This window comes from Calonectris borealis, chromosome 2, assembly GCF_964195595.1.
Source record: "Calonectris borealis chromosome 2, bCalBor7.hap1.2, whole genome shotgun sequence".
In the NCBI taxonomy this organism is placed as follows: domain Eukaryota; kingdom Metazoa; phylum Chordata; class Aves; order Procellariiformes; family Procellariidae; genus Calonectris; species Calonectris borealis.
The window spans coordinates 143,978,542-143,993,511 of record NC_134313.1 but is presented as its reverse complement, the minus strand read 5'-3'; the positions used below and the strand labels follow the sequence as shown (position 1 = coordinate 143,993,511).

The following is a 14,970-nucleotide window of genomic DNA, read 5'->3' as shown; positions in this document are numbered from 1 at the left end:
GTGATTAGTAAGTTTGAATATCTTAGATGTCAGTAACCGAAGTTGAACCCCTAAATAAGGTCCAACCTGTCTCTGATTGAGCGCCCAAAATTGCCAGTAGTTTCTACAAATATTGGCTGTTCTGAACCTGAGGTGGTATCGAAGGCACGTGAAATGACTTAATGTAATTTTGCATTAGATTCTGTGTCAAAGCTGATTATTGTCTGCTTGAACATCTATGCTGTCTACTTACAACACATTTAAGGAGAACATAAATGTAATATATTATCTCTCTCATCGTGGAAAACTTGAGATTTCCCGTGTGCTGCTTCTATCAGCATCAGTGAGTTGTCTCGTTTCCTTACTTTCTACTAAAGTGTAATATAAAGATAGTTTGTACTATTCTGCCATGAAATAATACAAATGTTTTCTTGGGTACATTGTTTAAAATATATGTTATGGTTCAGAAGTGGCCATTTTGTTTGCAAAACTTCTGTTAGAGAAAGGACTTAATAACATTTATTATGGTTGTGTAGATATGGTAGTGGATACTTTCCTAATTATCTTTACATCATTAGATGCAAATTAGTCTCTTTAAAATGGCTTCAGTTGTTTCATAGATTGTTTAATGTTTGCTTGTGTCCCTTTTTTTTGCTTGTGTATGTGAATTACAAAACTCTTCCAGATACGTATCTGGTACATGCTAAGCTCTTCAACCACTCCACATGCTTAGCCTAAATTCACAAAGGAAATAAAATGTTGAAATTTCTGCTTTCTGTCTCTATTCTTCTTCAGTAACACTTAAAGGTCTGTTAATGTGCTTTTATTTTCAAAAGTCAAGCAGATCTTTAAGTGTTCTTACAGCTTCATGTCTACAAAATCATACCGATAGAAGGGCACTGCCAGAGAGGTTGGGCCTCAGATCTGGTGTGTTATCTGATGTTTAGAATTTAACAGGGAACATCCTGGTTAGTTGCAGTATTTTTAGTCCTTGCGCAGGGAATCACCTGCAGGACTCCTCACCGCAAGCAGCTGTGAAACAGTTGTTCCCTCATTCTTCTGCTTTGGGAGACGCTCACAGAAGGGGAGCTTTCTGTAACTGCTTTTGAAGCTCAGGTGCTGCCTCTGTCCTCACTCATTACCTACCTCATCTGCTCTCCTTCTCTCCCTGCTGTGCTAGCGTGCCTTGGCACGGCAATGCTCAGCAGCCCGCAGGGCACCCAGAGCCCCCCTTGCCTCCACTCCTGCCTCTGTCCTCAGGCAGCAACAGCCCGAGCGGAGGCCACGCAACGCACCAGGACAGGCTTATTGCCAGCAGTGGGAAAACCACTACTGAAATGTCCTCACTTCTGTTCCTGGCCTTTTGCGGATGTATTTATCAAAATGCTGCTTTTCAGGCTGTTTTACAGGATGTGTTGTTTGCCTGTCAATATGAATGTGCTGGTTATTTAAACTTCATTGAGGCAAACATTTTGAGCTGCGTACCCTTGGTGCAAATTAGATTAACTAGAGATTGACACCTGTGAACACTTGGAATAGTATATAGTACCCATGTTTCAGTCTCATTAAGACTAATGAATTAAGTTTGTGAACCTGTATACCTAATGTCTTCATTTTCAGTCACTGCTGTCTTGATTCTGTATGCATAATAATTAGTTTTCAGAATTTGCAGGGTACATCCCCAGGCCATTTTCTGGATATTTATGCAATTAGTTTAATGAACTTTGCTTAGGAGTTGCTATGTGATTAACCGTCATTACCTTCTCGGATTGCCAATTTTACAAATTACCTAGAGATTTCGTGTTCCGCAATTAAGTTTTCTTATTCACTGCATAAAGCCAAAACATTTTTGTGGCGAACTCACCCAGCCAACAAACAACAAAGGCATGCTGGTTGTGGTTGTACTCTAAGGGTAATCCACTGTCATCCTCCGTCCCTGTCAGCAATTGCCGGAACAAGCGATGTTCACGGAGTTGTTCAGCGGTTCGCCTGGGTTTGTTACCAGCACGTTACTCTTTCATGTAGGCTGGGTTAAATGGCTTAACACCGAGGGAGGGAAGGCGCTGGGTCTCCATCCGTTAGCGAGTTCTCGGCGCGCCCGGTGCTGCAGGCGCCCCACTGCTTTCCCGCAGCGGGAAGGGGGGTTTCCCTGCGGCGGGCGGGACGCGGGACCCTGCCCCCTCCCAGGCGGAGGCGGCACGCTGCCCTCGGGCGGGTGCCGAACCGGCCCGCTCCTCGGGGGTCGGGCTGGAGACAGGCGTTCCCGGGGGCGGGAAGGGGGCAAGCCAGCGGGGCTCGGCGCCGGCACCGCGGTGGACCGGCGCGGCGGAGCCCGCCGCCCGGGCGCGGAGGCGGCGTGGCCGCCGCCGCGCCCGGCCTCCGCCGCTCGGCGGTAACCGCCCGGGGCCGGACTGCAGCGGGAGCGCGGCTCGCCGCCTCCCCCGCCCCCCCCGGCGGAGCGAACCACTGCGGCTCGCTGAGGAGGTGAGGCACCTGTCACCCGCCGGCGGCGGCGGCGGGCGGCCCCGCGGCGGGCGGCGGCGGCAGCTCGGGGCGCGTCCCGCGGCGGGGGCGCGGCGGCCGCGCCGTGGCGGAGGGGCGGGCGGCGGGCGGGAGCGCGGCTGCGGCGGGGCGCGGCGGCTCTCCTCCCCCGCGCTGCCGCCGCGGGTGTGCGCGCGGAGCCGTGTCGGTGCCCCGCCGTTGCCGTTGCCTGCAATGGCGTTGAGGCGTCGCGGCGGTTGCTGCCTCCTGTCAGGCGGGCGGCGGCAGTGGCCGTTCTCCACAGAGGCGCCGAGCCGCCGCGGGCCGGAGGAGGAGCGGGGGCAGCGCTGAGGCGGGAGGCTGGAGGAGCCCGCCGCGGCTCTCGGCTGGGTAAGGCGGCGTGCGCGCTCGGCGGGAGAGGCGCCGGGCTCCGCGGGGGAGCAGCCCTGTCACCGGGCTTTTGTTTCCCGGGGCCCGGCCGCGCGGGGGCGGTTGCCTGGGCTCTGCCCCGCCGCAAGGTGTTGCCGCCCGGGGCCCCGCGCCTCCAGCCCGCCGGCGCGGCGCGGCCCGGCGCGGCTGCCCGAGGAGGAGTCTCAGCAGGGGCTCCGGCGCTGTCCTCTCGGGTTAAGTTTATCGCCGCCTGCGAGACCGGCAGGAGCGGCGGGTCTCGCCGGGAGCCGCTACCGTGTGGCCTTTTCAGTCGCCCGTGGCGATCAGCGCCCCCCGCGCGGGCAGGGGCGGCGGGGCCGAGCGCGCCTCTCCCGCCGCGGCGGCGGGGTTCCCTGCCTTGCTACGAGCACCGTCTGTTGCAGCGCCCAAAATGAGGCGTCCCTGTCACGGCGGGAGCGGCGGCGGCGCAGCAGGGCGCGGGCTCGCGGAGCGAGGGCTGGGGGGGAGGAGTGGACGGGAGGGGAGAGGGGTTTGGCTCTCGTTGAGCCCTGGGCTGCCCTTCGCGGGGCCGGGGGCGGCCGCTGAGGCCGGGGAGCTCCGGCACGGCGGCCCCTGCGAGCTCCTCGGGCCGGGGGCTGGGAGCGGATCCAGCCCCTGGCTCCGTTTCTGCTGCTCCTCCTTAGGCACCTCCAGGCTCTTCCAGGCGCTAAAACCGCAGCCCATGACAAGGGGCAACTTTCTCTAACTGGATTTCACATTCTTTACCATGTCAACTGAGGATGTTAACTTTGGGTGCAGTTTTTTGTATTCCCTGGAGCTGCTGTTTAATTTTGCCTTTCTAAGTGTTTGATGGTATTTCTACCATTGTGTTTCTCTGGGAGAGCAAAGGTTGTCTTGCAGTGCCTCAGGGAAGAAGAACCATCATGTTTGCATGAATTACTCTACAGTTAGGTGTAACTCAGAGGCTTGATTTTGGGATTTTTTTTTTTTTATTGTATTTTTTAGAAAAGTTCCGTAATACAGAAGTAGTGTTTTTTTCTTGTCATTTCCTCTGCATGCATGTTTGTGGCATGATACAACACTTTGTGAACGGTAAGATGCGATAATCCGTTCTTTCACTATGGAATGATATTATAGATTGCAAATTATGCAATAATCAATTTTTAAAAGTTTGTAATGACAAGTTTTCATGTGTCTGTGTAGTGTTAGGTTGTATTTTTTTTACTATTTTTTTGTAAACACATCAAATAATGGTAAATGGGAATTGTGGCTTAAATTTAAAGAAGTACAAGTACCTGACATGATTCAGAAAACCCTCTTTCTATTGCAGGTTAAGTCAGCCATTGTTCTTGAGAGTCCTCAGTTGTGCTGCTTTGTCAGAATTGACCGCATGTGTTTAGATATTTGCCTCCAGATCTTCTGTCGAGTGTGGCCCTGCTGAAGGGCAGTGCCCCCTGAGAAAAACACTCCTCAGGCAGAATCTCAGCTGTGACAGGCTACTGAAAGTGGTACCACAGAAACTATGTAAGCTGGTTTTGCGCTCCTGGAGTAAACATGATGAAAACGGAGTCTTCAGGAGAAAGATCAACCCTCCGAAGTGCCTCTCCTCACAGGAATGCTTACAGAACTGAGTTCCAGGCGCTGAAAAGCACCTTTGACAAACCGAAATCAGATGGAGACCAAAAAACGAAAGAGGAAGGAGAGGCCTCGCAGAGCAGAGGAAGGAAATATGGCTCAAATGTCAATAGGATTAAGAACTTATTTATGCAGATGGGCATGGAGCCCAGTGAAAGTGCTGGAGTTACCCCTAAAACCAGGGGGAAGGGTGGCCCTCCATCACCTCAAAGACGAATTAGGCCCAAAGAATTTGTAGAAAAAGCGGATGGCTCAATCGTAAAATTGGAATCATCCGTCTCAGAAAGGATTAGTAGATTTGATACTATCCATGATGGTCCTTCCTATTCCAAGTTTACCGAAACTCGGAAGATGTTTGAGCGGAACGCTCATGAAACGGGACATTCCAATCGCTATTCCCCAAAGAAAGAGAAAGTCATTTCCAATGAGCTTCCAGATGAATGGTGCAGCTCTAAGTCTCATAGAGGCAGCACTGATTCACTGGACAGTCTTAGCCCAAGGACAGAGACCGTCTCTCCAACTGTGAGTCAGCTCAGCGCAGTTTTTGAAAACGCTGACTCGCACAACGTAATCGTTGTAGAAAAGTCAGAGAACAATGAAGAGTACACTGTAACTGGTCACTATCCACTAAACCTCTCGTCTACTGTCACAAATATCTCCTCCCCAGTTGCAAACCTTGAGGGTTTCAGTCCTCTGAAAGATACCGGCACGTGGTCTCCGCCAGCCAAACAGAGTACAGGCTTGATGTCTGCTGAGAACTCTCAGCAGAATAGCACGTCTTCAGCACTGAGACAGAAGACGTCCACAGGCACTTCAGCAGGTTCAAAAACAACTGAAGAAATAAAGAAGAGTACAGAGGCAAGCGCTGATTCTGTTGAGAGCTCTGCAGCGAGTCAACAGGGTTTGGTCAGCGTGCTTGACGGCGAAAGATCTGTGGACAGCTGTGCTAGGAGTAAGTCAAAAACAGAGACGGAAGTTTTGTTGAAACAAAAGGAACGATCAGAGCATGCAGAGGGTATCTTTGATAGACCCGAAGCTGCAGAAGTACCAAGAAATGTAGCTTCAGGTGGTGATTTTGCCACAGATGCTGTTTCAGACGGTACTCATTATGATGAGGCAAGTGAAAAAGAACTGCATGAAGATGTGAATCATTTTCAGAGTTCCCATGTTTACATGCACTCTGACTACAATGTGTATCGGGTACGATCGAGATATAATTCTGACTGGGGAGAGACAGGTACAGAACAGGATGATCAGGATGACAGTGATGAAAATAACTGTTATGAACCTGATATGGAATATTCTGAAATTAATGGTTTGCCAGATGAAGATGAAATCCCAGCCAACAGAAAAATACAGTTTAGCCGTGCTCCAATTAAGGTAAAGTGTCCTACATTCTTTTTCTGCGGTTTGGTTTGTATTCAAATGCAACTTTATTTGAAGTAGATTTTGACAGCTGATCTCGGCTCTGAAAAGATTGCAGAGAATCTTTTGATACACATTTTTATTACAGTCAGCCAGCCAGCATAATCTTAAATGAATTAAGGAAGCTGAGCTCTGATGAGCTTGTGTCATTTCCTAGACTACTTGATGGCTGACTAAGCCAGCAGAAATTGAGAATGACAGCTGGGTTTGTGAAGTTTAAGAACTTTAACATGCATGTTTTGACTTGTATGACTGAACTGTAATCACATGGTGAAATGTAGAAGTGGGTATTTGGTGGCCTTTGTGCTGCTTGTTTTTTTCATTTGAAATCACAGCTTCTTTAGATCGGATGGCTTTTCTTCAGCTCTCATCAGGTGTTCTTTAAAGTCCCTGTATATAAACACTGTGTCATGAAATACAATGTGATTCTATCTCAGTAGTAGAGGACTGTTAATATTCTGCATCTGAATTAGTATCATCTTTTCTAGTAGCATCTTTGCTTTTTTAAAACTTTATTAAACATTAATATACGTGTATCTAGTATATCTCAGTGCTACAGAAAGGCCAAAGTCAGTTGATTGAAATACCTAGTGAAGGGTGGGTTTCTTGCAGAGCTTTTTTTGTTTTCTTTTTAAGTACCTTGAAATTACAGCTAAGAATGTTGTTTCAAGCATTTTCAGTTCAGGGAGGAATAACTAGTTGTGTTTTGTTGTACTGCTGAGTCTCAAGAGTTAAGTATAAAAGTATTTTACTTCTGAGCTGCTTTTAATATACATGGTCTGAAATGGACAATTCAAAACCATAGTTATTTTTTCCAGAAATGGCTCTTGAAAGAGCCGTATATGGTGGAGTACTTGAAATCTAAAGATTTTTAAATTAACAATCTGTAATTGACTGTATTTTTGTTGTGCGAATTTAGTAATAAAAATTACTAAATCAACAAACAGAAGTTTCACTATCAAACTCAAAGTGATGTGATTTACGAAATCTGCATTTACACCACCCTTAATTTAAGGTAAGATGTATATTTGTATTAGGACATTTTAATTTGAATGAAGCAACCAGGTTTTCACATCTGTTTTTTGTGGGGTGGAGGGGAGGGGAATGGCCTTGTGTTCTTCATGCTTCTAAAAGACCATTTTTTACACTGAAACAAAATATTCTGAGCCAAGATAATGTTTTTTTTTTTTTTGGTTTGTTTTGTTAGTATTTTATTCAGGCTTGCGTCATGGACCAAAAATTCTAACAGTGTTTGTGCTCCCTCTAGATTATTCCCATAATTAAACTAGCTGGTTTTCTTTAATTTTTTTTGAGATGAAGTAGAGAAAACTTTTATTCCAAAAGATGGTGAGTGTTGTCCCCACCCCCTCCTTCCCCCTCAGGCTGTACTAACAGACAAGATGATGTTCTCTCTTCTGAAAGATCTACCAATTATGTGCAGAGGTTTGTTTTATCATATTTGTTACGGTTCCAGCAGATAAGGATTCAGAAAGTGATTACACTGATTTTATTCTTGAGATGGTTGGATTTTCTGCTGTTTCTGTTTTGAAAGAGCTGACAGTGACATTATTACTTCAGTATATTGCTGTCGTCTGTCTGAATCATCCTGTCATGCCAAGTGCTATAAGAGTATTCTCTCAATTATTTAGTTATAAAATTTTTCTTTTCTTCTGAAGATTTTCATGCTATGTTCATTTTAGATTACTATTATCAAGTAATAATAACAGTCCATCAGGAAAATGCTCTAAAAGTCATTTGCGTAGATAATAAGAGTACATTTTTCATGGTTTTCAGCATAAAGCGCTCTTAACAAGCTTATCCAAAATAAAAGAATCATTGCTTTAATTATTTTAGCATCTTCATTGTAGATAGGAAGAAAACAGAATAAAAGCTGCATTGAGAGAGAACAGTGTAGGTTGGGAGGTTTGGGAGATCCCTGTGTGATTGCTTTTGTCCCGGCTGCCTTCAGTGCATGCAGTCTGTTAGTTGTGTGGGGAAACAGAAGTGAGACCATGTGGAAGGCCTGCACTAAGAGGAAGAAGTGCAGTGAAAGTTGTGGAAAATTAAAAGCTGCTTCTCGAGCCTTCCTCCCTTTTCTCTGCAGCACTCAGTAATTCCCTCGGCAGCGTCAAGCAGCGTAAGCCCGGGCGGGCTGCCAGCAGCATCAGGTCACTGGGCGGCCGCGGGAAGGGACCCGGGAAGGGCAGCTGGAGAATCCCCTGGTGAGTCCTCGGAGGCTCGTGAGTCCCTGGGCTCCTGCGCTGCCTCGCTGACAGCGCTGCCAATTCGGCACGCTGCTAGGAGGTCGTGAATCTGCTCTGGCAAGCAGTTTCTGCGCAGCAGATAGGCACCAGTAAGCAGTGCAGAGGGCAAAGGGGGACTTGCGTTCTGTCCCCTCACACAGCGCTAGCAGACAAATTCACCCGATCACTCACTTCACTTGTCCGTTACGTGGGGATGATGCTTGCTAGCTGAATAGACAGCAAGTATTTAAGAATTTTTCTCTTCTAGGCAATTTTGTGTGTTAGTGGGCATAACTGGTTTCATTAATACTTTCCTGAACGTCATCTCATGCATAGCATAACTGAGAGAGAGGAAAATACAAAGCATTGTAGGAGTGTTTTCTGAACTGTTGAAAACTGATTTGTCTTTATTAAAATGAAGCAACTTGTACTTAACTGTTCTGCTAGATGGTGGTGTGAAAAGTCCAACCCAAACTCTAGATGTTTAGTGCTGACTTGACAGTATCGTACCTCCACTCTCCTCCTACAGGTGTGCTCTGAAATAATTAACAAAATTGGCATTTGAATGTGTAACCTGTGAAATGAGTGGGTAGTTATTGCCATAAAGTTCTTACTTGAAGGTCTCAACAGGTTTAGATAAACATCTTTGAACTATTTTTCCAAGGGAATTTTCACATAGATGTGTAAGAAGTAAATGAGCAGAGTGCTGAGACTGAAGAGCAAAGAGATTTCAGTTACCACCAAGAGGAATCCTTTCTGTCCCCTTAGGGGAAATGCTGTGGACTATGAGAAGTAATGAAGTATAGGCAGAAGGATGAATAAATAAAATCTTACTCATCAAACTGATAAAGACTGAATTCTGCTCATCTCCCAAGCAGGAAAAAAACCCTGTTATTGAGAAACTCACTATAAAGAGGAGGATTCAAGTCAACAGATGCAGGAAATTCTGCTCTGTTACAGTCTGTAATTTCGCTATCACAGATCTCGTGCTCCATGGGCCATTTACTCCGCTCTAGGATTATGGGATATGTTTGCTGATCTTGTCTTTGTTGAAAATCCCTTTAGGAGTAGGTGGTGCCCAGGGGCCATTGCAGGCTTGGAGAGTTCCTAGATATTTGGAGTGCGGCATCACTGACGTAAGCAGTTGTGCGTGTCTGTGGGAGCTTAAGTCAGCTTGGTGCCGTTCAAGAAAAGATAGCCTAAAAGGGCCCAAGAGTTGGTGCTGGTAGTGGGAGTAGGCATGAGTGTGTTGCTAAACAAGGGATGCGCACGTTGATATAGCGGTTGATATGAATGTTTATATAGCGATACAGAGGCCTTCATCAGCACTGACCTGTTCTTGTGTTGAGGTATTGTGTTTCTGCTCAGGGATGGAACTGAAACTCTCCAAGGCAAGTGTAAGAGGTGAAAAAGTTAAGTAAATGTGATGAGGAAAAAAACATCCTGGTTTTGCCAGGGATGCTTTTCTACACAAAAAAGCAGAAACTCTGTCATCTATTGGCCTTTTGTTGAGTTTTGCAGGGTTTCCTGAGGGTTGGGTTATATGTCACTTCCCAATCATTGCAGGCTAATTGGATGAGGTTTGCCAGTAGCGCAAAATTCATTAGCTCATGGCTTTCCACACTCTAGCAAATGGAAGTGTATTGATTGTCCAAATCATAGTCCTTTTCGAACCATGCTTCCTCCATCCTGGATAGAATTAGGATGGAAGAGTGCTGTTCACCTCTCCTCCTCTTTCCAAGTCCAGAATGTCTGGTATCTTGATAGCTGATGGCTGCATCTTCAGTTAGCGCCCTGTTTCTGGCACGAGGTACGTGTTAAACCATTTAAAGCTGTTAGCAGCAATTGGTATCTCCTGCTGAGCCTCCTTTTGCAACTTTCTGCTCTGCTGACTTGGCCGTGCCAGGCTAAGGGGTTGGAGAGGGTTGGGTAGTATGGCAGACCATATGGCAGACAGCAGGTAACTTGTGGTGCAATGAGGGGTTTTAGTCCAAGCAGCTGCTGCAGTTTTTGGGGTTCCATAAAGCTTCCTTAGGGTGCAGTGGTGGTGAAGGGACCTCTCTTCAGACCTCTCTGAGTTTTGGGGTAGGTGGGAGAGAGGGTAACAGGAATGGAAGGGATATAGCAAATGGCTCTTCCATGCTTCTGTTAATTCCATATGAAGGGATTGTTATTACTAGTGGCCATGCCTCATACGTTCTTCCTCTCTTTTGTCGTGCAATATGACTGAATCTTATACCCTACAGCATTTTAGTTTTCCAGGTATGTTTTGTTCAAATGGTCTTCAGGAGTTGGAATTTGTGCTTCTCTCTCTCTTTCTCTCTCTCAGCCTTTGAAGAGGTTTTACAAGAAGTGCTGTGACTGTAGTTTAGTGTAAAAATATAAATGACGTTTGTATTTAACAGTTGTTTTGAAGTTTCTTATGAACTATATGGTGCTTTTTCTTACTAAAAATCAGTTCAAGAAGCAAGTCTTTATTTTAGTTATTCCTCATTTCTCTCACTAAAATGTATTCGGGAATGTAAATAGTGGCAAAGAAAGAATCTGAAACAATCTGACCCTGTTATTACTTTGGAAATTTTTACTCTAAAATATTCTTTGTCTGGTAAGCATCAAAATAAAGTATGCTGGAAACATTTTCAAGTTTTAGTGTTGAAAATAAAGTATTTCTTTGCCTGATTCAATGTTTAGTATGGTATTTACCTGTTGTTAAAATGTGCAACTATTTTGGATCACAGAAGTCGTAAGTGAAGGTTACCCATCCACAAGCACTGTACAGTCCCTGGCTCCAAACTTGCCAACACTTCTATTTGTGTTTTACTTAAGTGAATACGGAGTTGGATTTAGATGACCTCCAGATCTCCCTTCCAACCTCAATAAGCCTATGATTCTATAAATAAAGTAGTCCCAGCGGGTGTTAGGACACTTGTTGAAGGCGGATGTGGAAGACAGGACTTGCAGAAAGATCCTGAGGGTGTATTAGATTTAAAATGATTACAGAATCTGAGAAATTAATCCATTTTTGAATGGGTTAATTAAGAAACCTTACAGATAAATAAAGATCTGTAGCTTCCTTCTGAAATCACTGAAAGAGTATTTTCCTTTCCTTAAATTTGGTTCTTGTGTCCATGCTTTGTTTACAACATTAGGAGTGGTTGGTAGTTTTGGCTAAAGCATGAAACTAGATACTAAGTAGGCTTAGGCTTGGTCTCCTGTTGAATAAATCACGGAACCTTTATGCTGGTATTTGAATTCTGTAAAATGGGCAGCAGGTTGGTTATTAATTCCATCAATCTCGACTTGTGAAGTAGTTTGAGATACTGAGCTATAGCTTGGGTAGCTTGAAACATGTATTCTGCTACATAAAATAACCTTATACTTTTTTCAGGTATTGTGAGGTATAGCAAATTCTACAGACTTAAGTAGTAGTAAAATGTGTTGTACTGCAAGGATTGTGATGCTGACTTTGATTATTTGTAAAAGTTAACGATGTAAAACCAGGTTCTTTCTTCTGGTGGTAGGATATATAGAGCATTTCTGGTCTTTTATTTCAGTTACATTTGTTATGAAAGATCCTGTTATGAAAGGCATATATTTATATATATTTGTCAGGGAAAGGAACGAGAAGTAAATATTAAGGATTCAAAGACTGGATGCTCTTAGATAAAGAACAACAGTGAAGGGATAAAGCATTCCAGAACAGGTTGCTATTTTCATTATTAAAAGCTAAGTCGGTTCTACATGGTTATCTTGTACGTGAAGTGTAGTATTGAGTTGGAATTGTATACTTTCACTGGATGAGTCTTTCACACACAGTAATTTCAGGTGCAAAAGAGTTTTCTTGTGTTAAGTATACATGGAATTATTGGAATACAGTAGATGGAATAAAGTTACTTGCCTGCCACAATAAGCTGTGTATAGGTCATTTAACTCTTGGATAGGTCATAAATTCACTACTAACTCTAGGGGCCAGTTATTCCTGGATGCAATGTTCACACACAGTTATTGAACTAAAAAGAAATAATGTTGCTTTAAACTGGATTTTATAAGCATTGAGGACTTTCTAGAAGAGCTGTTTGCAGAAACCAAGTTTGGATTGAATAATTGGCATCAGAGATTTATGCGGTTTAGATTGAAAGGAGTTTCCAATTAAAGGTTTTGAATTTCAAAAATGCAGACTGAGAAAGTGTAGGGAAATGGTTTGAAATTAGTTGAACCAAAGAGCTAAGGGAGCTAATGGTGGGGTTCTTGGAACCTCTTTGATTCAGAATTAGAAAAAGTGCGTAGGATTTGCATCCCAAGAAAAAGCAGAATACACGAGCAGAATAATTGCAGACCTAATCAGAAGAAAAGCCAGCCAAAGAGAATATCAGAAGCTAGCCAAGAACTTGCAAGGAGTGGTAAAACTGGTTGTTCAAAAAATGAAGACTGTCATAGAGTTCAGAAGTCTTAAAATGTGAATAAGAAGTTGCCAGAAGTCAAGCAGAGTTTGACCTTGTAAAGGAAAATAATCCAGGTAGTAAAAAGCTATTTATCCATTAAAAATGAAACAAGAAAGGAAGTTGGATGTTACGCAGTGAGCATGAGGTTATGATTAGAGCTGTCACCCCAATTTATGTGTGCAGTTAGTCATGTTGAACATGGAATCGGGATTAAGAGTGAAATAAATGTATACAGGTGGAAACTCTTACCGTGGAAATTCTTATAGTGAAATGAAGATGAAACCTAGAAGTTCCTAGTGCTCAGGTTTATAGGGGGCTGGGTGAAAGAAGTTGTATTTTAGAAAGACTTGTAACAAACATTTCAAAACAAACAGAATGCTATCAAAATAGAGATGGTATTTAACTGCAGAAGAGCAAATGCAGTTGCTGTTTTTCAGAAAGTAGAGAAGAGGTGGTTCTGGTAGCTTGAAAATTATTAATCTTTTTTTTTTTCCCTATAGCAAAGGAGTAGAAAAAAACTTTAAAAAGAATCAAAGGCAGAGAGGCAAATGGAAAAGTGGAATACATGTAAATGGATTTATGAGAGGTAGCATATGTCAGACTAAATTAGTGTCTGCCTTTGATAAGATAAGATAGAAGACCTTGTTAAAAATTTCAGTAGTTCTGTCTCAGAAAGTTGAAGTACGCTAATGACACTTGCTTTTGACGGGAAGTGGGGAAGCCTTATCATTGCATAGAATTACAGTAGAATACAGGTGACTGGGAGGACTTGAGCAGTGGGAGTGGATTTATGAGCTAAGAAGTTTCACGGTAAACTAGTGACTTATTTGTAGGGGATGACAGCTAAGGAGAAAGCCACTCTGTGACTCGCTTGCGCAGAATGACAGCAGTAACCCACTGTGCGATCCAGCTGTGAGGAAGGGAAATGGCGTTCTAGATACATGAAGCAAAATATTTTGGTAGCAGTAGGGAATTGTGAGTGTCATTTTGTAACTCGCTGAGGAGACTTCATCTGGAACATGTCTCATGGATTCTGCTTAAGGCAAGTGAGTTTGCAGGAAAAGCTGCAGTAACTTGCTGCTCTTAATTTGTCTTTTTCTTGGTTAATTCTATCATAAAACAGGGGACTTAAGAAATTTATCTTGCTCAGTGAGGGATGACAAAGACTGAAAAAGAGCATGATTGCATCTCTGGTATATTCATGAAGAAAAAGCACCTGAAGGCTAAGGGGCAGTGTTCCACTTTTAAGGTGGAATTGAGCATTTTCCAACTAAGATTAAAGAATTGTAATAGCAGGCAATGACACAGGCAGTTTCCTTCTCTTTTCCTATGTTCCTAATAGACTACTGTATTGTCTAACAGTGTCTATTAATTCTGTTAAGAGTTGGAATTTCCTTCAGCACTGTTGAACTTGCAGGCCACAAATAATCTATTAAAAAAGTACCTGACATTCCTGTAGTTAAATGGTACAAAGCGATAGCCATTATTCTGTGGTGTCCTTTTTTATATAGAAAGTATTCTAAGGAGAGCAGAAGCTAATTTTACTCACCAGAGTTGATTCAAGAGACCTGTCAGGTCACTCAGATATTTCCATATGATAAAGTCAATGGAAGGTGTGAATGCAGAATTTATCTCTGAGACCCGTTTGCCTTGCATTATTACATATGCAGTTGCACTTCTTAGTCTATGCATATCTGTAACTTTTTATGTTCCTCTCTGCAGTTTCCATCTGCTTCAGTATTCAGTGTGTAATCTCAAGGGCGTAAGATGCTGGTTCACATTGAAAGAGTATCTTTTAATATTCAGACTATGCTGCATGTAGACCTAGTGCCTTTTATTTGATAAAATACCTGTATTTCAAATTTACTATTCACATTATTTGTTTAAAAGCAATAAGCCATAGAGGCTTTTAAAAGTCATACTATCAAACACCTGTATAATTCATCTAGATCACGGCCTTTATGATGAAAAACATCCCAAGGTTTTATCCAGCTTGTAATCGTCTTTACATCTTTATAAGCTTGCAGTCATCTTTAAGATGGACTCTGACATATTTAGATACTCACATATTTAGATTCTGTAGATGTGTAGATTCTGACATATTTAAATATTTACCTGTTGGCTCTGCCTTCTTAGAAGCCCAAAGGTACCTGTTCATTAATGTCAACTTGGGTGATTGTCCAGTAGATTTTATTGTGTGTGGACTGCTTAAACAGAATACTCAGAATATTTTAATACTGTATTTTTTCACAAGGGCAAACTAGAGAGAACTCATGAATCTAGAGATTTAGAGCACTCTTGAAAAAGCTGGTAATTTAGAAGTGTGGCAAAGTGCACTAATGCAAATGAGAATGTTTCAGTATGATGTTTGGGAG

General features: G+C 43.5%; 1 protein-coding gene across 2 annotated transcripts in view; it reads left to right on the top strand.

The window, feature by feature from the left end:
• Positions 1–2,618: 2,618 nt before the first annotated feature.
• PPP1R9A (protein phosphatase 1 regulatory subunit 9A) overlaps positions 2,619–14,970 on the top strand; it is a 147,707-nt gene continuing 135,355 nt past the window's right edge. For both annotated transcript variants that reach the window (XM_075143722.1, XM_075143721.1), the window contains exons 1-2: positions 2,619–2,850; positions 4,181–5,865. In XM_075143722.1, coding sequence (XP_074999823.1) covers positions 4,405–5,865 — 1,461 coding nt within the window. In that variant the 5' untranslated portion in view covers positions 2,619–2,850; positions 4,181–4,404. The remainder of the gene's footprint in view (positions 2,851–4,180; positions 5,866–14,970) is intronic.